The sequence below is a fragment of the Leptodactylus fuscus genome, chromosome 2 (assembly GCF_031893055.1).
Source record: "Leptodactylus fuscus isolate aLepFus1 chromosome 2, aLepFus1.hap2, whole genome shotgun sequence".
Classification (NCBI taxonomy): Eukaryota; Metazoa; Chordata; class Amphibia; order Anura; family Leptodactylidae; genus Leptodactylus; species Leptodactylus fuscus.
In genome coordinates this window covers 252,517,426-252,541,554 of record NC_134266.1, presented here as the reverse complement: position 1 = coordinate 252,541,554, position 24,129 = coordinate 252,517,426, and the positions used below count along the sequence as shown (strand labels likewise).

The window sequence follows — 24,129 nt, the reverse complement described above, 5'->3', positions numbered from 1 at the left end:
ACATTGGTTTCTGCAGTTTCGCCCGTCATACCTTCCTCCATAGACCACGTGAGCCTTGTGATGTTGCCGCTTTCAGATATAATCTCTGCATCTAAAGCTGCCTGTCACTATCTGATCTATCACAGTATGCACTTGCCCTATGCTGTATGTACACTATATATATATATATATATATATATATATATATATATATATATATATACACAGTATATAGTTATAACTACATAATGTTTTTACATGTTTTGTATAGAAGCTTATTTGTACCACCTTCACCCCTTTAGTTTTGCTGGTAAGGCCCCTTGCTGACGCCCGTGTGCTATTTCAGTGTGTTATCTGTGTATTTCCTGGATGGCACGCTGACCCATTCATTTCTGATTTACCCAAGCACACTATAGTGTATTTCATGGATCAGTTTGCAGGACGAGAGTCCTTTCTGCAAAACTTAGAGCAGGTCCTATTCTACTCAGTGTTTGTGTCACAGATTCACCCATAGAAGCCTACGGAAAGAGTAGAAATCACAGACCGCAGACAGATGTATTCCATGTGTCGTCCCGTATTTGTGGAACAGTTAGGGTGGGGTCACACCTGTGCCCGGGGTCTCCGCTTTGTGGGTTTCCATCTTCTGCCTGAGAAACTGCACAGGAGACGGAAACCCGGCAGTCAGTTTTCAAACCCATTCACTTGTATAAGTTTGCAAAGTGTCCGCCCGTGAGCGTCTTGTGCCTCTCTGCGGAGAAATCATTTCTTTCAACCGGACACAAAGTCAGACATGCAGGACTTTGTGTCCGGTTAAAAAAAAAACGGTTTCGCCGCGGAGAGGCAGAAGACGCTCACCGGCGTACACTGACTGCCGGGGTTTCCGTCTCCTGTCCAGTTTCTCGGGCAGAAGACGGAAACCCACAACGCGGAGACCGGGCGCAGGTGTGAGCCCGCACTTACCTAGCTACCCACAGGGGATTTTTTTATTGCTTTAGCATGACGTCTCCAGTTGCGGATATTACACTGAAGCAATTCTATAGGGTATAACAACAATCCAGCGATGTAGTCTCCGTTTACTCTTCTATAACCTGCGATTTTGACTCGTCTCTCTGGAATAAAACCGTCATAATCCCGAGTTATATTTCCACTTTATTTATTGCAAGATTATAATCGGAGTATAACAATCATGATATTTTACAGGATATAGAAGACTCTGCAGCAAACATCCATAAAGAACTCAAACATTACTTAAAAAAAACTTTCCCTTTTTTTTCTTTATTATTATTAAGGCATTTGCTTTGTGCGAAATAAACATGGAGGAGATCATCTAAAATGACAAGAGGAGTCACCCTGTGACTCATGTAAACACTACGGTCAGTACATACACCACACACTAGTGACCGCACAAGCGGAATAGACTCCAGTTTTTGGCACGTTATTTCAGTAAACCAGCTCTAGTAGTAAACGCGAGAGACATTTGTGAGATCGGGTGTACTGGGAATTATTTGAGGAATATTCTGCTATATCCAGGTATAAGGTATTATCAGATTACTAGTAGGCTGCAATGTCTATGACCACACAGAGTATCTCCTAAGACGGTGCGCTACATTAAAGATATGGCGTATCCTCCACGGGGCCATACGCCTGCGCTGAAGTCTACACCGGCACATACCTGGCCTAGATTTAGGTATCATTTACCCCAATAAACTGGCATAAATGATCATAAATCTGGTGGGGCCGTCAGGAAAGTGGCATAAAAAGAAAAAAGTTGCAAATTTTTGTGCAAAAACCTAACTTGCACAGAAGACTTGCAACTTATTCATACTTTTTACACCCCAAAACAAGGCCTAATAAATCTGACCCAGGGAGTCAATTGTTGCATAAATCATTCTACATCATAACTAAGGGCTCATATACAGAGCCTGATGTTTGAGCAGTCGAGTGCCGATGAAACATGTCATGACACTTTTGCAATGGCCTTTCCCACAGGAGTGTGAACATTTGCTGGTAAACAATGAACATATATGGACCATAAATAGCAAACAACATTCCGGACAGGAGACTGTATGTTGTCAGAGTCCCCGTTTGCACTGTGTAGGGATCCATAGATCAGGAAATGTCAGAAGACTTTTGGACGGAACATACATTGGAATCATTTCATGCACATTGTACGGTGCACTCGTCCGCCGTCCTCAAGGTCCATACGGGGGTACAACAAAGTATGATAAGAATGTCGCTCAGTCTTATAGAGATGAGATGTGGGAATGTCTGAGAAAACTATTGTATCAGTACATGACTGGTGGGTATACGAGGACTTGAGTCACCCTGTCAGCAGACTACTGATACTGTGTGATACTATCAAAGCCACTACAGTCCCTAATATCCTAGCTCGACAAGAAGATTTTGTACATTCTATAATAGCAAATTTAGTGCTCAGTAAAATGAATACCAAATGTATCACGTAGAGAGCATCGCCAGCCATGTGATGGCCCAGTCCTCCGTAAGAGATGTCGTATACAGAGGTGTGGATTGTGCGGTTCTACAGAATATTGTGAACAGTGTCTGAATAAGATCTTGGACAAGGAAGATGGAATATTGTGGACACAAATAAGGAAACATGAATGATCTGACCCTGTAATATTCCCCAGCAGCCGAGCTAGAAGTGTGTTATATATATCAGTACAATAGCCATTACTTCTGGGTGCGTCACCACAGGGAGATAGTTTAGGGTCGCCTGAATAAAATGGTGCTTGCCACTTGTGATTCGCTGCCTCTGTTGCTGAGATATCTTTGGAGCAATGAGGGTGTTACCTGTTACCTCTTAAGACCAATGGCAACGCCCTCATTGCTCCAAAGGGCTTGTTTGCATATTAACAAAACAGCAATATATCTCAGTAACAGAGGCAGCGATTTACAAGGGGAAATCAGCAATTGATTCAGATGACCCTAAACCTATCTATCTGTGGTTCTTGTCTAGCTCTGGGGTTGATATGCTGGGTCTGGTGACCCTAACCTATCTATCTGCAGGGCTGAGGTGATCTGCTAAGATCTGGTGACCCTAACCTATCTATCTGTGGAACTGAGTTGATCTGCTGAGTTTAGGTGACCCTAACCCATCTATCCGCAGGGCTGGGGTAATATATTCAGTTCTGCTGACAGACTTACTTTAATAGATCCTTTCCCTTGCACACACCATCTTAGTGAGTGATATAGGAGGTTGCTACTATGGTCACGTTCTCAGCGGTATACAGAGCAGCTTTTATAAATGCGCCAGTTTTGCTGCGTTGTATCTTATACTAAGACGCCCTGAAGATCTTTGTGCAGTATCATAGAATGGTTTGCAGTTTTGTGCCTTGTCCACGGGTTTCTGAGACTACTAATAAAAGGTCTAATTGGATTTCCTCAGAAGCAGCATCACTCTTGTTCCTTGGCTGTGTCTGGTATTGCCGCTTAGTCGTACTCCATTGAAAGAGGCTTAGTTGTAATACCAGACACAGCCAAGGGGTGACGCTGTATATTTGGAAAAAAGCAGATTTTCTATCTCAGACAACCCTTTAACTTCTGGAGCGTTTCCAGCAGTAACCTATTAATACAAGACTAGATATAAATGGGACTCTTGCATGTGAAATAGCATTTTGGGATGTTCATTTCCCAGACCCCAGATCAGCACACAATGCCTACACTCGGTGCAGAATAGCAGGGCCCGTCAGTGCAGGTAGAAATTGTCACCCATAAGTGGGAGCCCAGAAAGAGATACAGTACAGGAAGAAATGGAGCCTGAGATCAGTGTGCGGCTATAGAACAGGCGGCTATATGAGATGCGGGCGCTAGAAACAAGTAAACAACACGTAAACACCAATATATGGAAAGGGCAATCCAGTAAACCCGTACACCTCATATCAGGTCAGACTGCTCTTAGAACGGACTCTTCCCAGCTTGTTTCCAGACTTCGTTGGCGCCTTTAATGGTTTCCCGTTTCACGCACTTCCAGTAGCCTTGTAATCCCAGCTGTTGCGGCACATGCTAAAGAGACAAGGAAATTCATGTATTAATATAGTAATATTCAGGCAGGTCCATATAGTCTTAGGCACGACATCACAGGACAGAGTCCCTTCTGGGACAAACAGTCCATGTGCGGTTCTTATTTCCTGGACTGACAACGAACCTGTGAAGTTTCCTTAGATACATCACTTCTGGGAAATAGCTCTGAAATATAGTGTCCCATGGAACATGATAACATTTTGGGAGGTGCATTTCTACGAAATCTAACAGAAAAATCCAGTGTAAACAATCAAAGGCACATGAAAGTAATACTGGACCCCATAGACTTATAGGGGAACCAAATTACAGGACCTGTATTTGTATATGGCAGTGTGCATGTGCCCTTATGACATGGCCTGGATTTTTCCTGGTCCACCTTGAAACTTACCCACTGGGGCATCTAACCTGCGCAGATGGCACATCGAAAACCATCACCCCTGTATACAAGGAGCCTAGTCAAGCACCTCAAAGACACCAATAACAAAAATAAAGTGGCTTGCCATATGCTTTTCTCCATAACAAAACTCCACCTTACTGAGTACCCGAACCTACCTTTAAAGGGAACCTTCAGGGCCGATTTGGGACACTAAACCACCCACAGTTCCTTATAGACTGCGGGTTTAGTGTCTCAAGTTGCCTTGTTTAATCCATCTCGCTGAGTCTAATCGGAATACTGTCTGATAATCCCGGGACCTGCGCAGTTCTTCAGTCAAGCTAAGGACGTACACCCCGGCTTCACTGTGCAAGCCGCGGAGGTACAGGGCATGTGCACTGAAGTCAAGGTGAAGAACTGTGTAGGTGCCAGGAGTACGGCAGCAGAGGGAATATAAAGCTGTGACTTCATAACAGGGCAATTTGGGACGTTTACTTCATAAACCAGTCGGTTTGATGGCGTTCCTCTTCTTGGCCCCACATATCACTCTTTTTTTATGTAGATTGTGAGCCCCATATAGGGATAACCAATGTATATTTTTTCTCCTATCAGTATGTCTTTGTAGAATGGGAGGAAATCCACACAAACACGGGGAGAATATAAAAACTCCTTGCAGATGTTGTTCCTGGTGAGATTCGAACCCAGGACTCCAGCACTGCAAAGCTGCAGTGCTAACTAGAGATGAGCGAACACTGTTCGGATCAGCCATTCCGAACAGCACGCTCCCATAGAAATGAATGGAAGCACCTGGCACGGCGACTGTCCGCCGGCAAAGTGTACGTGCCAGGTGCTTCCATTCATTTCTATGGGAGCGTGCTGTTCGGAACGGCTGATCCGAGCAGTGTTCGCTCATCTCTAGTGCTAACCACTGAGCCACCGTGTTGCCCCAGCCCCTCCCCCCCATATGACTCTGTATTTTCAAGGCTGACATGCCTATGTATGGTTTTTTTTTGTAGTTTTTTTTTTTTTACATTACTTTTAATCCTCTATGGAGTCTGTTCTTCAGGACACCCAAAAACTCGCCATGGCTTAAACAATTGTCCCCATCAAGATCGAATATCTTGAAGACTGTATCCAGAACGTTTTCGGATAGTTCCTGTCCTGTCGCCACTTTCACTGCTCGCTTGAATTCGGCTGAAGAAAGTAATAAGAAAACGCATCAAGATACAATAACACACACCCAGGCTGCACTGCTTAGATACGCCTACAAGTGGCCGATACACATTACATAGAAGTTGGATGAATGTGCCAATTTGGGCAGGACTAGGTGACTGTGTATGGGGGTGTCCAGACTATTCCTTGATGGTGGATGTTGGGAAAAAAAAATTAATCCGGGATGTTGAATTTTGGCAAGGGCAATCCTTTCTTCTTAAAGGAGATAACCTCTGCCAGAGGAGTCTAGAAGCAGCTTATTCTCTCCTGGCTGAAAACACATGCATGCTCAGCCAAAGCTAGTGCATACATGTATGAGGGAGTCAGGGGGAATAACTGTCGGCCACTCAGCAGACTTCTATCTATCATGGCCATCATAATTTGTACACAATATTGGGTTTTCCTTCCCACACCTTACATAGAAAGGCAAGGTCCGGGAGAGACACTTATAGGACATTGTGTTATATAAAGTGGAGTCTTAGATCAGGGTTCCTTTCTATTACAGGGGGAGCTGCCTAATTCAGTGTCTGTGCACAGAGAGGTTTTACAGGCCGGTTACCCAGAACACTGGGAAGGAGACACTATGGAGGATTGTACATGGGGCTTGGTGGACATCCATGTACATAGCGATTACTGACATCCATGGCGCTGGCTAAGCCTCTTATTCTATACTCTGACACTTACCCAGTTTCACGGCTTTGTTCGCCACACTAAACATTTTCATAGTGATAGAGAAATCTTCCAGGTTGTTCATGAAGTGATAGAAGGTCTTGAATTCTTCTATACTGATACTCTGCAATACCGAATGACAGAAGTCAAAATCACTGCGACAAATGCACGCTCACGGACTCAAGTCATCATACTGACAAGTGTAAAGTTGTTCGGTCCATGGCCAGACTTCACCCTTGATGTAATATATGCTGAATACAGGGCGCATCCAAACCACAGCAGCTAGAGCCCCGGGGATATGTAGTTTATTACACAGGTCCATGTAGAAAGATGTACACGTGCTCCCTCTACTGGTGACTGCAGGCATACCGCAGGTTATATTGAGTTGTAGCTTTTATTATTACCCGTTGGGGGTCACATATCATTTACTGACTTATTCTAATTCATTTTTGGTAGGTCAAAGGAAAACAAAGTAGCAAGTCCACCTTTATTTTATCTAAATAGATTTTATTGCGTTTACCAGGGGCCATATTTTAACTTGATTTGACCTTTTTGCTACCAACTGATGGATTGTATGTTTGGTCATTGTTGCATATGGATCAGGCCATGCCTCTGACAGATCTAGCATCCTCTGATGTTGTTGCAAGGTGTCCATTGCCAATGACCAAGGTGTCTAACAGATAGGAATAGAGGTCTTATTGATCCCAGAGAGGGCAGAGAAGGACGGCCAAGACAATTAGGGGAATGGGAGGATTGTTGGACGGGGACAGACTCACACATTTGGGCTTATTCACTACGGGGAGATCTAATAACAATGTATAAATACATAAAGGGTCAATCCAAAGAACTTTCTAAGGATCTACAACTAGGCCGGATTCTGCAATGTACCTATATATCATGGAGGCAATAAAGTATGTGTTTGTCACAGAGCATCAAGGGGTTAAGGATGTGTCTGTTCAGGGGATTCGGAGCTCTGACCACTATGCAGACATAGTACAGAAATCTGAAACAAGAAATTCTAGGCTGGATTTTCACTTTAAAGGGGCTGTGCCAGGATAAGTAAAGCATATCTGCTTTCTGCCAGGAAAATCGCCTTACTGCTCACAGGGCTGTGCCTGGTATTGGACATGGACACATCCCAGGAACCTGCTGTAACACCTGTCCATACGTTGTGTCTGTGTGTTTATGGATCTCAGGCACAATGGCAGGCACAACCCTTCAGCTGGTACAGGAGCTTTAACATCGTCTTTTTTTATGTAGATTGTGAACCCCCATTTTTTTCCCCTATCAGTATGTCTTTTTTAGTAGAATGGGAGGAAATCCACACAAACACGGAAAGAACATGCAAACTCCTTGCAGATCTTGTTCCTGGCGGGATTCGAACCCAGGACTCCAGCGCTGCAAGGCTGCAGTCCTAACCACTGAGCCACCGTGTTGCCCCAGCTTTATCATTGTCTATGCTGGTGGTATTACCTCCGATAATACCCCAGTGTTGCCTCTGATAATACCCCAGTGTTACCTCCGATAATACCCCAGTCTTACCTCCGATACTACCCCAGTGTTACCTCCCATAATACCCCAGTGTTACCTCCGATAATACCCCAGTGTTACCTCCGATACTACCCCAGTGTTACCTCCCATAATACCCCAGTGTTACCTCCCATAATACCCCAGTGTTACCTCCCATAATACCCCAGTGTTACCTCCCATAATACCCCAGTGTTACCTCCGATACTACCCCAGTGTTACCTCCGATAATACCCCAGTGTTACGTCCGATAATACCCCAGTGTTACCTCCCATAATACCCCAGTGTTACCTCCGATAATACCCCAGTGTTACCTCCCATAATACCCCAGTGTTACGTCCGATAATACCCCAGTGTTACCTCCCATAATACCCCAGTGTTACCTCCCATAATACCCCAGTGTTACCTCCGATAATACCCCAGTCTTACCTCCGATACTACCCCAGTGTTACCTCCCATAATACCCCAGTGTTACCTCCGATAATACCCCAGTGTTACCTCCGATACTACCCCAGTGTTACCTCCCATAATACCCCAGTGTTACCTCCCATAATACCCCAGTGTTACCTCCCATAATACCCCAGTGTTACCTCCCATAATACCCCAGTGTTACCTCCGATACTACCCCAGTGTTACCTCCGATAATACCCCAGTGTTACGTCCGATAATACCCCAGTGTTACCTCCCATAATACCCCAGTGTTACCTCCGATAATACCCCAGTGTTACCTCCCATAATACCCCAGTGTTACGTCCGATAATACCCCAGTGTTACCTCCCATAATACCCCAGTGTTACCTCCGATAATACCCCAGTGTTACCTCCGATACTACCCCAGTGTTACCTCCGATACTACCCCAGTGTTACCTCCCATAATACCCCAGTGTTACCTCCCATAATACCCCAGTGTTACCTCCCATAATACCCCAGTGTTACGTCCGATAATACCCCAGTGTTACCTCCGATAATACCCCAGTGTTACCTCCGATACTACCCCAGTGTTACCTCCCATAATACCCCAGTGTTACCTCCCATAATACCCCAGTGTTACCTCCGATAATACCCCAGTGTTACCTCCCATAATACCCCAGTGTTACGTCCGATAATACCCCAGTGTTACCTCCCATAATACCCCAGTGTTACCTCCGATAATACCCCAGTGTTACCTCCGATACTACCCCAGTGTTACCTCCGATAATACCCCAGTGTTACCTCCCATAATACCCCAGTGTTACCTCCCATAATACCCCAGTGTTACCTCCGATAATACCCCAGTGTTACCTCCCATAATACCCCAGTGTTACGTCCGATAATACCCCAGTGTTACCTCCGATACTACCCCAGTGTTACCTCCGATACTACCCCAGTGTTACCTCTGATAATACCCCAGTGTTACCTCCCATAATACCCCAGTGTTACCTCCGATAATACCCCAGTGTTACCTCCAATAATACTCCAGTGTTACTTCCGATACTACCCCAATGTTACCTCCGATAACCCAGAGTTACCTCCGATACTACCCCAGTGTTACCTCCCATAATACCCCAGTGTTACCTCCGATAATACCCCAGTGTTACCTCCGATACTACCCCAGTGTTACCTCCGATAATACCCCAGTGTTGCCTCCGATACTACCCCAGTGTTACCTCCCATAATACCCCAGTGTTACGTCCGATAATACCCCAGTGTTACGTCCGATACTACCCCAGTGTTACCTCCGATAATACCCCAGTGTTACTTCCCATAATACCCCAGTGTTACGTCCGATACTACCCCAGTGTTACCTCCGATAATACCCCAGTGTTACCTCCCATAATACCCCAGTGTTACCTCCGATAATTCCCCAGTGTTACCTCCGATACTACCCCAGTGTTACCTCTGATAATACCCCAGTGTTACCTCCCATAATACCCCAGTGTTACCTCCGATAATACCCCAGTGTTACCTCCAATAATACTCCAGTGTTACTTCCGATACTACCCCAATGTTACCTCCGATAACCCAGAGTTACCTCTGATACTACCCCAGTGTTACCTCCCATAATACCCCAGTGTTACCTCCGATAATACCCCAGTGTTACCTCCGATAATACCCCAGTGTTACCTCCGATACTACCCCAGTGTTACCTCCGATACTACCCCAGTGTTACCTCCCATAATACCCCAGTGTTACGTCCGATAATACCCCAGTGTTACGTCCGATACTACCCCAGTGTTACCTTCGATAATACCCCAGTGTTACCTCCCATAATACCCCAGTGTTAACTCCGATAATTCCCCAGTGTTACCTCTGATAATACCCCAGTGTTACCTCCCATAATACCCCAGTGTTACCTCCGATAATACCCCAGTGTTACCTCCAATAATACTCCAGTGTTACTTCCGATACTACCCCAATGTTACCTCCGATAACCCAGAGTTACCTCTGATACTACCCCAGTGTTACCTCCCATAATACCCCAGTGTTACCTCCGATAATACCCCAGTGTTACCTCCGATAATACCCCAGTGTTACCTCCGATACTACCCCAGTGTTACCTCCGATACTACCCCAGTGTTACGTCCGATAATACCCCAGTGTTACGTCCGATACTACCCCAGTGTTACCTCCGATAATACCCCAGTGTTACCTCCCATAATACCCCAGTGTTACGTCCGATAATACCCCAGTGTTACGTCCGATACTACCCCAGTGTTACCTCCGATAATACCCCAGTGTTACCTCCCATAATACCCAAGTGTTACCTCCCATAATACCCAAGTGTTACCTCCGATAATTCCCCAGTGTTACCTCCGATACTACCCCAGTGTTACCTCTGATAATACCCCAGTGTTACCTCCCATAATACCCCAGTGTTACCTCCGATAATACCCCAGTGTTACCTCCAATAATACTCCAGTGTTACTTCCGATACTACCCCAATGTTACCTCCGATAACCCAGAGTTACCTCTGATACTACCCCAGTGTTACCTCCCATAATACCCCAGTGTTACCTCCGATAATACCCCAGTGTTACCTCCGATAATACCCCAGTGTTACCTCCGATAATACCCCAGTGTTACCTCCGATACTACCCCAGTGTTACCTCCGATACTACCCCAGTGTTACCTCCCATAATACCCCAGTGTTACATCCGATAATACCCCAGTGTTACGTCCGATACTACCCCAGTGTTACCTCCGATAATACCCCAGTGTTACCTCCCATAATACCCCAGTGTTACCTCCGATAATTCCCCAGTGTTACCTCCGATACTACCCCAGTGTTACCTCCCATAATACCCCAGTGTTACCTCCGATAATACCCCAGTGTTACCTCCAATAATACTCCAGTGTTACTTCCGATACTACCCCAATGTTACCTCCGATAACCCAGAGTTACCTCTGATACTACCCCAGTGTTACCTCCCATAATACCCCAGTGTTACCTCCGATAATACCCCAGTGTTACCTCCGATAATACCCCAGTGTTACCTCCGATACTACCCCAGTGTTACCTCCGATACTACCCCAGTGTTACCTCCCATAATACCCCAGTGTTACGTCCGATAATACCCCAGTGTTACGTCCGATACTACCCCAGTGTTACCTCCGATAATACCCCAGTGTTACCTCCGATAATACCCCAGTGTTACCTCCCATAATACCCCAGTGTTACCTCCGATAATTCCCCAGTGTTACCTCCGATACTACCCCAGTGTTACCTCCGATAATACCCCAGTGTTACCTCTGATAATACCCCAGTGTTACCTCCGATACTACCCCAGTGTTACCTCCGATAATACTCCAGTGTTACTTCCGATACTACCCCAATGTTACCTCCGATAACCCAGAGTTACCTCTGATACTACCCCAGTGTTACCTCCCATAATACCCCAGTGTTACCTCCGATAATACCCCAGTGTTATCTCCCATACTACCCCAGTGTTACCTCCGATAATAACCCAGTGTTACCTCCCATAATACCCCAGTGTTACCTCCCATAATACCCCAGTGTTACCTCCCATAATACCCCAGTGTTACCTCCCATAATACCCCAGTGTTACGTCCGATAATACCCCAGTGTTACCTCCGATACAACCCCAGTGTTACCTCCGATACTACCCCAGTGTTACCTCCCATACTACCCCAGTGTTACCTCCGATACAACCCCAGTGTTACCTCCGATAATACCCCAGTGTTACCTCCGATACTACCCCAGTGTTACCTCCCATAATACCCCAGTGTTACCTCCCATAATACCCCAGTGTTACGTCCGATACTACCCCAGTGTTACCTCCGTTACTACCCCAGTGTTACGTCCGATACTACCCCAGTGTTACCTCCCATAATACCCCAGTGTTACCTCCGATAATACCCCAGTGTTACGTCCGATACTACCCCAGTGTTACCTCCGATAATACCCCAGTGTTGCCTCCGATAATACCCCATACCCCAGTGTTAGCTCAATAGCAGCTGCACTCACTTCTCCTGGAGGGATCCTGGTTTTCACATTGTGCCAGTAGATGTCGTTGTCTTCTTCATCGGTGAAGAAAAGCAGCCATTCCGCAAAATCCTCCTTCCTCATGAAGTCCAAACCCTTAGAGAACTGAACAAATTCCATTTCTTGAATCTCGGTCTGTAGATTTTCGGTAAATCTGGAATAACAAAAGCGAGAATCGTTACATCTCTATACATGGTATAGGTAATCTATGGTCATCACTTCACCCTGGGGTACATTGGGCCCACCAGGACAAATATATTCTATAGACACACACCAGACATGCTGGGGTACACCATAGCCTTCTTGGTGGTGACTGAATCCCTGTATCCTGTGTAGCCAGGCCCTGCAAAGTATCAGGTTTGCTCTGAGCGCTCCTTAAAGTCACAAATGGCAAAGATAAACTGACTGTACATGGCAAAGGAAACAACATGGAGCCCAAGGCTGGTCTTACATGACCGTAGTGGTTCTGTTCAGTGTATATCCGCATAACTGCACGCGCCCATAGACTTGTATGGGACAGTCTATGCCGTAAAAACACGGCCATTACGGACATGTGGTATACTGTCCGGACCATGGATACGGTACAATTTAAAACCCGCAATTGCGGACCATTTGCGGTGGTGTAAGACGAGCCTTACTTAGAATTATTTTCCAATTGGGAGTTTCAGTGTCATGCTAAGTGCTAATTCTGTCACTAGAGGGCGCTGGAGATCCACCCTTATACTTTAATAAAGTAATGAAACTTTAGAGTTTTCGTGTTACACCTCACATCTAAGGAAGGCCTGAATAGATGGAGGTACTACAAGTGTGGATCAATACGTGGATAAATGGAGAACATTAACATTTTGTTACAAGATATTGATCATTTATAGGGAAGGATCCCGAGTTAGCAGATATTCCAAAAAATAAACTGATCTAAAGTACAGTATGGTTCACCTAAGGGGCATTCCAATTAGAGCAGGTTACCCAATCAAAAGCACGTGCTGGGTGTTGGGGTCTGACCTCTGGGACCCCCATTGATCTTGTGTGCTTCGCTCCCCCAGTTTTTAATGCAGTGGGAGGACAACAGCGCACCGCTCCATGTATTTCAGAGTGCTGTATTTTGGCTATCGCTGGCATATCCTTTGGCTCGGTGATAACATGTTGTGACGGAAATAACCCTTTAATGCCCCGGCGGTCCCAAGCTTAAAGGGTTTGTACAGGATTAGAAAAAACGTGGCTGCTTGCTTCCTCAAATTGTGCTTGGTATTACAGCTCAGACACATCACTTTATTAGGGCCCTAAGACTGGGTTCACACTTGGATTTTTGGATAGGATTTTAACGCGGAATCCACCTAAAAATCCATTCCAAAAAACCCCGCCTCCTATTGACTTGAATGGGAGCTGTTCCATACCTCCCAACTGTCCAGATTTCCGCGGGACATTCACGAATTCAGTGTCCTGATCCGCGGTCCCGGTCGCCGGAGGTATGTCCTGATTTTAACTCATCGGCGTCTCCGGACGCCAATGAGTTGAACATATAAGTGAGTAAAGCAGGAGCTGTCACAGCTCAGCTCCTGCCTTACCGCTGCGCTCCGGCTTTGGTGTGTGTAGGCGCAATGTGATGATGTCACCCAACTCAGTTGGGTTGGTTTGAGATGAAAAGAACTGCAGAGTGAAGGAAACACAGCCAACAAGTGCTCAAACACCTCGAGGAACTCATTGAAGACTGTTGGAAGACCATTCCAGGTGACTACCTCATAAAGCCGACTGAAAGAAGGTCAAGAATGCGCAAACCTGACCTTAAAGCACCATGGTGTGAAGAATCTAAAGTTTGAAATATATTCTGGTTTGTATCCAGGCTAAATAATTGATAACCTAAATTTAGGATAAGGTTGTCACACACCCTGGTGGTTTGAAGAGGCTATAGCATTCAGGTGGAGTGAGCTAAGCTTGGTATGGCAACTCAGCCCATTTATTTGAATTGGAGTGAGCTCTGATCAGGTCATGTGACTGATGAACATGATATCACATGGTCTGTGAAGCTGAAACAGCAGCTGATCTGTGACGGTCCCATGGATCTTCAAATAATTACCTATCCTAAAGATACTATTTATGTATTGGCATGAGCCCACATGGTTTTTTTTTTGTTTTTTTTTTGCCTTCCCCTGGATCAACACCGTGGGGAACTATAGGGATAGGGCCTGTTCACACAGAAGTAAACGCGTGTGTATTTTGGCAAAATACACGTGTAAAAAGAAGACTCCCATTAACTTCAATGATATTGTACATGTGTATTTTGACATGTTTTTTTACACATGTAAAAAAAAAATGCCATTGAAGTTAATGGGAGTCTTCTTTTTACACGTGTATTCTGTGTGAACGGGTCCTTATAGGGTGGACTTGATGGACTGAAGTCTTCATCCAAACTCATCTACTATGTAACTATGTAAGAAATTAATTACTAAATATGGATGTATTTTCCATGTTATACTTTATTGATTTGATTTTTAGCTCATGTTAAAGAGGACCTTTCATGATCCGGGGCACAGGCAGCTCTATATACTGCTGGAAAGCCGACAGTGCGCTGAATTCAGTAGCGCTGTGCGGTGTGCTCTGCTCACAGTGCTTGTCCATAGACGAGTATTATCAGGAGGGGAGGGGGCGTTCCTCCCCGATCACACTGTACAGCGCTATAGGCGCTTCTTGTACAGAAGGACGGTCCTAACAGAGTGTCAGGAACGCCCATCTGACTGTAAAGAGCTACGGTATCGGCACCGCTAGCCCTTTACCCGGGGCACAAATTGGGAAAGCTGAATTCAGCGCACGGTCGGCTTCTCAGCAGTATATAGAACTGCCTGTGCCCCAAACCATGAAAGGTCCTCTCTAAGTCCTACTGTGATTGACAGCCTTTCCTGTACATGTGCACATTGAGTGACAGCTGCCATTCACTGAGTAGGACCGCCCACTGGACTCCTAAGCCCAGAATGATCAGCGGATACAATGGATAAAGGACAGGCTACACGGACTCTTCATTCTGTTTAGCTCCTCGTGCTCTATAACATGTTCCAGGTTCCCTTTAAGATCATTATGGAGATCTGTCAGCTCTGCTTAGTTTTTGACAACCGATGTGTGACCTAACTCAGTGTACAGGCCGTGCAATAACACAAAGGGAATGCCATGTAATATAATCTAATAGCAGAGGAATGCTATTCTGCCTTGTAGAGGATGTTGGTTAGCATCGCCTGCCGATCTATGAATAATGAGAGGTGACAGAGTCAAATATTTATTAACTACGACTAAACCTGGCCGGTGCCCATAAGAACATGGGCGCTATGTACACAGCCCCAAATAGTGCGGCTGATTAAATGAATTATTCATGGCAGCCCCCAAATTAAGACTCCATTCCTGATAAGCTCCACACCCGCCCCTTGTGAGACGCGAGGGCTTTGTGTCTGCAGGCAGCTGTTTAAGATGCCGACACCTCACAAGTTACGATTAGTTCGCTCCATATCTGTCCAGCAATCCAAGACTTCATAGACGCAGAACAGCTTTTTGATATTAGCTAAACTATGTCTGGCATATACCGCACACACCGGCCATAATCACACGGCTTGAGCTGGGGTGACAACCGCCCAGTAATATTACAGAAGGGGGGCGTATTGTACCCACACGTAATTGCCCGTATTTCAGATTGAACATCTGGATCTCTGCACCAAACTGCATTATAAATCCCTACGCGGCTAGGGTGATGGCACGACAAACGACTCAGATATTGATCATCTACTAAAATTCACTAAGGCGCTATTCATCGTTACATTGTGAGGATTTCAATGGTATACCGCTGCATGCATGAGGAAGAGTAGCGAGCATATGCTGGATGAGATGTCACTAGAGATAACCACAAAGCCAGCAATGGATGTCAATCACAGCTAAGAAGGTGACGATTCCAGAGGAAAGCTAGAGCAGTTGAAGGCTGATAGGCATATTAAAGTAAACCCGTCAGGTCATTTATGGACCTCCAACCACCAGCAGCAGCTATTGCATCCAGTGTAGAACATTGGAATCATGTCCAAGTCTCAAAACTGATGCCAAAGTTATTACCTTTTCAAACGTCATCCTGGATTACACAATTTACTGTAGCGTCGTGACCATGGTGGACAGCACCCCTGCACATCTAGTCAAAGTCCAGGGTGGTTATTCTGCACTCAATTTTACCCACAAGGTGTGACTGACAAGCTGAGCCTCCTCCTATCTCCCAAAGTGCTCCTGAAATCTCACGAAGGTACATTTTGGGTCGCCTTGGTCTGAAGTCCTCCGGGCTTCTTGTATCTTTGTGTGCATGCACCGACCTTGCCATGCATAGTGCTCGTTTCCTAGCTGAAGTGGGCCAGGAGGATGAGCGCTGGGCATGGCAAGGGCAGCACATGCATACAAAGATACAAGAAGCTCGGAGGACTTTGGGCATAGGTGTCCCGAACTGTGTGGGATTTCAGTTGCAATTTGTGCATATCATGAAGGCTCTGTTACCCAGGCTGTCCGAACTGACCCTAACTAAAGAGATTAAGGCGATCGTACACAAACCAGCCCAAAATTATACTTGAACTGTCTATCTGAAGACTAAGTAGCCAGTGTCCTTCAGACAGGTGGTGCCCAATACATGTCCAGCTGTCACCAACTAAGACGAAGATGAGACGCATGGACTATCAAACCCCCCATAGACTATTAAACCCCCTGCCCACCACCAAAAAGACCCCACGGACTGTTTTATCCCAAATCACCCATCCCACCCCCCCATACTGCTGTCACCAACTAAGAGGAAGATGAGACCCCACGGACTGTTATACCCCTAACCAACCCCCCCCCCATACCCACCACTCCCCCCCCAACCCCAAATCTCCCCACCCCCCCAACCCACTAGCTTTGGCAATGCTAAATATCCACTCGGACGTGCCAATAAAGCTTGTTTGATTTGATTTTTATTCATCTTGATGTGCCACTTCAATTGGGGTGGTATGACGCTATGCACAGCTCGGTGCTCTCTTTTTTATTTCTGTAATATTATGACCTTTGTCAAGCAAAATCTGTTTGTAGTAAAGATCTTGGTTGGGACACATCACACGAGCAAGACTATGCTACCAAAGTAGTTGGGTTCAGCCAACTTTCCTCTACCGTGTATGGGCATCTACATACTAGTGATTATTGACACCCAAAACAGATTTCAGCCACTATTTTTATGACTAAACAGTATCCGACACCAACCAAAGACGACTCTTGCCCAATTGTAGTAGATCAGTTTTTTAAAGAAGATCCAATAATGGCTTGACCAAAGGAGATGGTCGTAAGAACCAATTGTTAGAGACGTGCCACCTAACCCTACAGATGATCTGGGTTGCAGATCTGCTCATGGCTACCTTACGTCGGGCTCGGAGGACAATCTCTTCATGCCTTTGCATGTGATACTCATGTTCCATTACATTACTTTTTTCTTTACAGATTAGAATAGCAGAAGGATTGGTAAACCTAACCAATCTTTTCTCACGTAATGTTCTCCATCTGACAGGTGTCTCCTTCATCTGTAGGGAAAGGTTTCTCCAAGCAGACAGGTGTCGTGTTTCTGTATTCAGCCCTCTTCAGACCTGTCAGTATACTGTTATCTCAGCGCCTAAGAGCTCTCATGTGGGTCCACTCAAACCGTGCAATAAAAATGACGACTCCATCCAAAAACAAATACGTACGAAGCCAACATACTTCATGATTTTTTATTTTTTTTTACAGGACAGCGGAGACTTCTCAACAAACTCATGACGGATCTGGAAGTCTTCTGGCTTTCCCGCCAGGGTAGAGATTTCCCTGGGTGAAATGATGTGTTCTTCTAAAAATCCCATCCGTCATCTCCTGTACAAACAGCGTGGGGTAGATCAAACACCCACAACAATGTTCTGTGTGAGGCAAAAAACATCAGCTCGAAAGCTGTCCGTGAAAGATGGAAGCTTACAGACGCAAAAAAAAAAAAGACGTGCTGGGTTTCCATTATTCTGTAGGACGATGTCAAAAGTGCTATTTACTCTGTAGCTCCGAGGACTGTGATCTTCTCCTCAATGTGTCGTGCGTTAAATAAACTCCACTGTCAGTCTGTGATATATAGAATGATAAAAAAACACATTCCAGTAGTCGGGAGAGGGGCGAATAAGTGACAATCTTGAAAATTACCAGGATTAGACCCTACACTTAGCCTGCAAACCTTGGAGTGAGATGTGGGAGTAAATCCTGATAACAGGCTTCTGTGTGTGTGGTAGATACAACCCGACTGCACGGACTGTCCACAAAGTATGTGTTTTATCAAGGCAAGGCTTCCAAGGAGCAAAAAGGAATTGGATCTGCTTCTATGTACGCCAGTAGTGTCTGTACTTACAGAAGAGACAATATCCAATGGGAAGAGTATAACATTTATTACTAAAATGAGAACGGTTTTGGAAAAAATTTTTTGGAAGGCGTTAAAATGTAAATGTGAAATAAAGTGACCTGAAGTAGCCGCGTTCACAGTCATGCAGTGGGGTTTCTGGAGAGGTTTCTTCGAGTTTTCTGGCAATTTTTTATTTATTTTTAATTTTCTTTTATTTTTTAATGTACCACATAGAGCTCACAATGTAAATTTTTTCCTATCAGTATGTCTTTTTTGGAATATGGGATGGAAATCCATGCAAACACGGGGAGAACATACAAACTCCTTGCAGATGGTTTTTTGCCCTTGGTGGGATTTGAACACCAGGACTTCAGTGCTGCAAGGCTACAGTGCTAACCACTGAGCCACCATGTGGCCCCTGAGTTTTCTGGTAATTTTGACAGCCAAAACAGCACGGCCTGTGCATCAAAACATCCCAAAAATCTGCCATGTCACCATTATAAATGGAAGCCATATAACTAGGGGTACCAGGGTCTAAAGCAGGGGTAGGGAACCTTTGGCTCTCCAGCTGCTGTGACACTACAACTCCCAGCATGCTCCATTCACTTCCATGGGAGTTCCCAGAACAGCAGAGCCAGTATGCATGCTGGGAGTTGTAGTTTTGCAACAGCTGGAGAGCCGTACGTTCCCTACCCCTGGTCTAAAGTAAAGAAGGGGTATATAGTCCAAATTCTCAAAAAAACTAAACGCATACTACGCTCTTGGCCTCCTAATGGCGTATATGCAGGGGTAGTCGGCGGATAGGTCCTCCTCTGAGAATGCGCACTTGTGTCCAGTGACGGGTCGGAGGCGGCCGTGTTACTCCGGAATGATGTAGCAGTTGCCTGTTCTCTTGGATGTGTTTCTTCTGATGTTATTGTAATCTCTATCTTGCCTTGCCTATCCCCCCTCCTTATACCCATCTCCCGACCCCCTTCTTTTCTCCCCTATATTGTGTACATTAATTAAGAATGTTGATACAACAACAGTTCCCGAATTCTTGACCATTCCGAAAGAAGATGGCAACAATGGGGCCTATTTATTTTTTATTAACATTGGCATAAGAAACATTAGGCTTAATAAGCCCCCCTGCCCCCATATTTAGCTTTTTAGACACTCACAGGGAATCTCAAGACGTCAGGACATTACCTGTAGAAACTGGAATACTGCAACTTATCCCGTCCTCCACGTCCAAAGAAATGAACAAGCAAGGTGGTGTTGATGTCACCGCTGTCTGACTCCTACAAAACACCATTACATGTAGTTACTATAACATTGCGGAGAATAAAAGGATGAAATACATGTCTAAAGGTTATTCAGTAAAACCTCTCCATAGAGCAGCATCTTGAGATCTCCCCGATCCAGATCAGATTTTCAACTTCCTTATAGCCCATGTATATGGTTCATCTCCTTTGATCATCTTTCGAAGACCATTTTTTCTTAGAAAGTGATGGGATATCACGAGGAAATGCTGTTTTAGTTCAAATTTTGCGCCCCTGTTTTTAACCCCCTGTAAGGAAAGCTTGGAAGGGGATGCAACGCTAAATTACTACTTGGTCCCCTTCATTCTCAGGACTGGTAGGGGTCCCAGAGGCTCCCACCCATCACAAAGTGATGGCAGATCCTAGTTATTTATTATCATTTTGCAGGATAGGAATAGCTCTTTAAAGTGATGCAATACCACACACAGCCAGTGCACAGTTGTGGCACTGTTTCATGATTAAACCTTAATCCTGTACAACCCCTTTAAGTCTCATGGTAGTTTTACTGATAATAAGGCTACATGGACACCACTGTGTGCACATACAGGTCAGTGAATGAGCCCGGATAGAAACAGGACCTGTCATGAGTTTTGCAAGGCCCCATACATGTAACCATATTAATATACAGTATGTATGGATCCATAGAAAAGAATGGGTTAGAGTGCAGTTACCTAGCAAAACACAGTCACGTGCTGGTAGCCTCACGCTAAAAAAAAGACGCAAGATCGCCATATCATCTCCGGGATTCTTTTGGAAAAAGGGGAAACTTTCCAGACTTCCAAATACCCCAGATGATACACGCTCTATGACCACCTCTGTGCATGACAATAGGATGCTCCCCAGAGTCTAAATGTACCTTCAGGGGGCAGCACTGAGTCTGTGTAAGTGAGGTGTGGCCTATAAAAGGGGTGTGGTCTGTGTATGATAAAGTTATAGCCTAATAAGCAGATGAAGGGTTTCCGTTTACTTCCTAAAGGTCAGGCAATGCAGGGGGTAGGTGTAGACGGTACAGAGGTAGTAGCCGCTACCGTGCCGTGGACCCTGGGGGCCCTAAAACACCCTCTGGCACACCAAATACATGTTGAGTGGTAGGTAGGGCTCTGAATGCAGCCGCCCGCTGACATACAACAAGGCAGAACATAATCCAGTATGAGGTAAAGCCCATGGACACATCGCATGTCAAGAGTCCTAGAGTGCAGCATAGTAATGGTAAAGGAATTTTAAAGCAGGAGTCTTGGAGAGTGACTTCAGCGCACGCTACACATAAGTGCGGCCCCGTCCTCTAGTGATTCATACGAGTATCTGTTTATTCTGCTGCCTCCACGAGGAAACCTCGCTCGTAGAAATTTGCACCAACAAAGAGATCTGGAAAAAGCTTAGCGATGCTCAACAGATGTGTGTCCAAATACAGTCATGAGTGATGAGGAATGGAGCAGAGGACAGGGCCAGGAGGGGACTACCAGACATGCCTCACATTGCTTCATAGGCTCTAGCCATAATAAGCAATATTCAATACCACAGAGACGAGCCATGAGATCAATGTGTAGCCGCGATCACACGTCAATCTCTCTTAATAGAACTTCTATTACCAGTCAATCTTTTGCCATGGGCCATGTTGGCCTTTGCAGTCGTATATTCTAAGTATTCCAATAACGACACAGATTAATAACATAAATATTTAATGCTCTAATTAAATCTGACTTACATAGGGGGAAATTATTTGCATACAGATCAGAATGGGTTAAAAAAAAATTCACAATCCCGTCCTAACACTGCCAGGGTCCTGCCATTCTCGAAACAGGTAATTCCCACTGGCGCAGGGGGATTTGTCCCAGCCACTCCATTTCATACGTGTCAAGAGGGACCAAGAAGCAAAGACCAGCAAAGGACCCAAGAAGCATGCATATGGAACAGCAAGGGGTTTTATTTTTAAAGGGTACCCGAGTTTTCATCAATAGTTAAAGGGTCTGCTCTATGACTGTAGGAACCTTTTTCCATAGGGTCCTATATGTTTTCTGTTTCTAATATCCCCATTATGGTTGCAGCACATTTTGTATTTCACCCTGAGGCAGTCAGAGAGTGTGAACAGACTGCCCATCCATTATTACTACATCAGTTTTCTGTACATGGAATTCTGCCAGGAGTAACTGTATAATAGCAAACACATAGCTGTGAATAGTCCAAGTGATTTTAAGGTAGGAGACCTAGTGACTGCAAATCCAGATAAAAAGAAAAGATCTGAGCACAACAAGGAATGCAGCTTACTGTCCATGACTAACCTCCCATCAGCCATAACACAAGCAGCTGGTCAGAAGAAAACAGACTCAATGAGTTAAGATAAGCTGCAGACTCCTTTGTGCAGTATAGAGGCAGGCAAAGCTGTGTGAAAACCTATAAAATTGCAGGCCTGCCCCTCCTCATTCATACACTGTTTGAAGAGAGACCAGCCCTTCCCCTCCCATCTTGACTTTCTTGGCTTCTAAAGACGGAACATCCCTAGTAACAGGGAGTGAACAGCAAATGAGCCAGGAAGGTAGGTGGTAGGAATTTTACATATCTTCTCAGGCAGAAAACCGCAACATTTTTAATTAACATGAATCACATTTTGGTCCAGAGACTAGATTGTCTGAAATGTTAGCGACCATTTGATATTTACCCACTAAATAACAAATAGATGTGGCCAATAAACCCCCCCCCACACACACACACTCGGTCCTCTATTCAGGCAGCAATTCCCTCTGCTCCTGACAGTGGTCAGGCGTACAGAGGTTCTGGTGATGGCTAGATCCAGTGGCCTCAGTAGTCACCTTATGTGGACTATTGACGTATAGCAATGACCGCCAGTATCCAATAGGTAAGTGCTGAGGCTTATATAGTAGTCACTTCGCAGACGGTATATGGAACCACCCTCTTTCAACTAAGTTTTGGGACCCTATATTTTGATACTTATACAGTAGTCACCTTGAGCCTGTGTACTTCCAGCCCAACCACTGCCATTACTGAAGGCAGTATATATTTTGTTTTTGACCTCATGTCTGCACCTCCCTGGTTTTCCCTATTTAGAATAGGACCCGCTCACTACATGTCGGGCCAGCAAGCATTAGCGTCTCTCCACGACAAAGGTCAGGTCAACTGGTAAAGCATGGCTGGACCACCCCTTCAATGGAGACTTCCCAACATTTCAAGATCAGGCAACCCTTTTCAATTGTAAGGAAACCCATTGCTTAGCCTTCAGGAGCTGATAACATACTCAGCTCCACTACTTATATATCTACCCGTCATCATATATATAAAAATAAAGATGCTTATATGCAGTAAATTCAATAACAAGTCGGTAACCAAATTCTATCCCCAATTCCTGAGCATGAGATAAACAAGCGAGCCAACTGAAGAAATGTTAATGACAAGGCGCTGAGCGCTTAAGTCAATCCTTCCCTTCTGCGCTCTTCCTCCGATAAACCAGGTATGCAGACTTTACATCATTGGGGAACACGAACAACTCTGACTTTTCTTGGCAAATGGTGCCAGTAAATTAATGACTTTCTTATCAATTCTTCCTTGGCCTTACAGGTGTAAGTAGAGACGTTGATGCCAACCTTAGGAAGCGGGTTTTCTTCCATAATGGTTCGGCCGCACGATTTATGATATGTTACTTATGTCAGGCATAGGATGCTTATTAGATAACACGATGATGGCCGAGTAGTTTTCCTCCTATCGTGCGGAATATGTTGTCTCGTGCTGGGATTGGTCGGGTTTATCTACACAAACACTTGGTAATCCGTGGGCCCGCTGCATGTTGCCGAGATTAGGACTATCTGCAGATACTATTTTAGAGCTGATCTCACTTGTAAGGAACGTTTTTTGGGTTTGATAGGTGCCATATGCTGAGTGCACACATACTTCACTGTACATGGCGGGCGATATCTTGTGCTAATGAGGTGAGCTGCCAGTTATGTGAGCGCCGGGTGCTCCTGTTTCTGTGAAGATGGACGGCTGAGGCTACTCCTCCGGGACTGGAGAGGCATCAAAGACTAACTCAAGTGGGCAAGGCTAGAAAAACCTGATTAAAGTCCAAAACACTGTAAGGTTAGACGTCCTCAGGGGTCTTCCCACTATAGACATTTAAGGCTTTTCTACATAATATTAGGGGACGTCCCTCC

General features: G+C 45.2%; 1 protein-coding gene across 1 annotated transcript in view; it reads right to left on the bottom strand.

The window, feature by feature from the left end:
• Positions 1–1,155: 1,155 nt before the first annotated feature.
• MICU2 (mitochondrial calcium uptake 2) overlaps positions 1,156–24,129 on the bottom strand; it is a 197,180-nt gene continuing 174,206 nt past the window's right edge. The window contains exons 8-12 of the mRNA XM_075266068.1: positions 19,857–19,948; positions 12,266–12,437; positions 6,290–6,398; positions 5,430–5,587; positions 1,156–4,002 (exon numbers count right to left, since the gene is read on the bottom strand). Coding sequence (XP_075122169.1) covers positions 3,895–4,002; positions 5,430–5,587; positions 6,290–6,398; positions 12,266–12,437; positions 19,857–19,948 — 639 coding nt within the window. The 3' untranslated portion in view covers positions 1,156–3,894. The remainder of the gene's footprint in view (positions 4,003–5,429; positions 5,588–6,289; positions 6,399–12,265; positions 12,438–19,856; positions 19,949–24,129) is intronic.